This window comes from Penaeus monodon, chromosome 32, assembly GCF_015228065.2.
Source record: "Penaeus monodon isolate SGIC_2016 chromosome 32, NSTDA_Pmon_1, whole genome shotgun sequence".
NCBI classification, from domain to species: Eukaryota; Metazoa; Arthropoda; class Malacostraca; order Decapoda; family Penaeidae; genus Penaeus; species Penaeus monodon.
In genome coordinates this window covers 5157616-5159347 of record NC_051417.1, presented here as the reverse complement: position 1 = coordinate 5159347, position 1732 = coordinate 5157616, and the positions used below count along the sequence as shown (strand labels likewise).

Sequence of the window (1732 nt, the reverse complement as noted above, 5' to 3'; positions counted from 1 at the left end):
GCAGTGGCGGTAGCGACGGCCGGCTTCGGCAGCCAGTTCCCCCCGTCCAGGCCGCGCTCCCTCAGCCCCAACCCGCCGCTGGAGGCCCCCGGCGTGTACTTCCCCGGGGGCGCCCCCGCCGGAGGGGCCTACAACCCCTGGGGCCGCGGCATGTTCGACCAGGGCTTCACCTCACCGTCCTTCTTCACCGATCTGCTCCCCCCCGCCAGCCAGCAGGGACCCGCCCCCAAGTTCCCCATGTACGAGCCCGTGAACGGAGGCATGATGGGCGGGGCCGCCCCTGGCGCTGCTTCCATGGGCGCGGGTGACAAAGCCTCTGGTCTGAACGAGGGCGTGATGGGCGTGTACCCAGCCTCCCAGTACCAGCACCTCCTGGTGGCCAACTAGAGGATGGGCGGGCCAGCCACAGCACCAGCAGCCTTCCCGTTGTCTCCCTGACCCGCCACGGAACAAAATCAAAAGGTGTCGCCTGAACATGAGCGTGTCCCAGCAGGAGGACGGGCGGGCGTGTGGGCGTGTGGGCGGGGCAGCTGGCTGCTGGCCGTCACCGCCCACCACCGCACCAGCAGATCTGACACCACCTGCCAATATCCTTCACCTTTTATAATTTTGTACTGCCTCAGGTATAGACGCTTTTGGTTTATAGTATAATGAAGAATATGCCCATGTTTAATAGAACAATGCAGAGTTGCCCAAGGTTTATCAGACTAAGGTAATTGAAAGGTTGACTTTTCAAAGCCGATGGTTGTGAATCTGTACATAGGTTATGTTTGTCTGAACATTTTGAGGGTTCCTGTATCGTAGGGGTGATCGAGATTGTTCACACTTGTTGTAAGCATGGATAAGATTACATTGTTGTACAATATGTACTCTTTATTATCATTAACAAATATGGCATATATTTTTCTTACTTGTACAACTATTAACTAACCGGTACGGTTTCTCTTAAGGTACGAAAAATAAATAATTTTGTGATAAGACGTGTGATAGAAGAATGTAGTAGCGGTCCAGTACAAATATACACCCAGTCTTGTTATCAGTGTGGGGAGGCTCCAGCTTCATTCTTCACCACGGAATTTTAACCAAAAAGAAATGATCAACAGTTTATCTTCACGCTGCTGTGGAACACAAAAAGCAAAGTAACAGATGGGTGTACGCCGAGTCCTCCGAGGAGAGTCTCCAGTACACAACCAAATACTCTTCTAGCTGGTGGGTCTCGCACCCTTCTGGTGGGCCCTGAGCCCTTTTGGTGGGCGCTGCCCTTTTCTTTAGTTCATTTTGGTAACTAAATCCCTACGTCCCGAAGATGACACCAAGGTTACACCGCTTGACGCCTGGATGGTGGCACCCGATGGCACTCACACGTCCTCTTGAAGTTGTGCCAAGTCAGGCGTTTCGGGAATGGCGTAAGAGTGCGTTCTGCTGACATCAAGGTGGCTCGCGAGTGGCACTTGGGTGGTACCCCGGTGGCACTTATGGTGGCGAGTGGCATCGTCGACATGGCACCGCTGCCGTGGCACCAACCTGGTACCCGCCTGCTGCCGGGGCACGGCACCCGCGGCCGGGCACTGGGCAGCAGGGGGTAGCAGCGTGAGGCCACAGCGGCTGGAGAGCGCTTGCTGGTTTTGTCCAAGTTATACGAAGCTGTGACTCCTTTGGCACCAAAGTGGCCCCTCCGGTAACACTTGGGTGGCACTCAGATGACAAGATGTGATCGAGGGTGAATATCTAT

At 55.0% G+C, this 1732-nt stretch overlaps 1 protein-coding gene across 1 annotated transcript in view; it reads left to right on the top strand.

The window, feature by feature from the left end:
• LOC119593372 (protein Tob1-like) overlaps positions 1-1732 on the top strand; it is a gene marked incomplete at its 5' end in the record, with an annotated part of 3172 nt that overhangs the window by 876 nt on the left and 564 nt on the right. The window contains 1 exon segment of the mRNA XM_037942302.1: positions 1-1732. Within this exon segment, the coding sequence (XP_037798230.1) occupies positions 1-387 (387 nt within the window).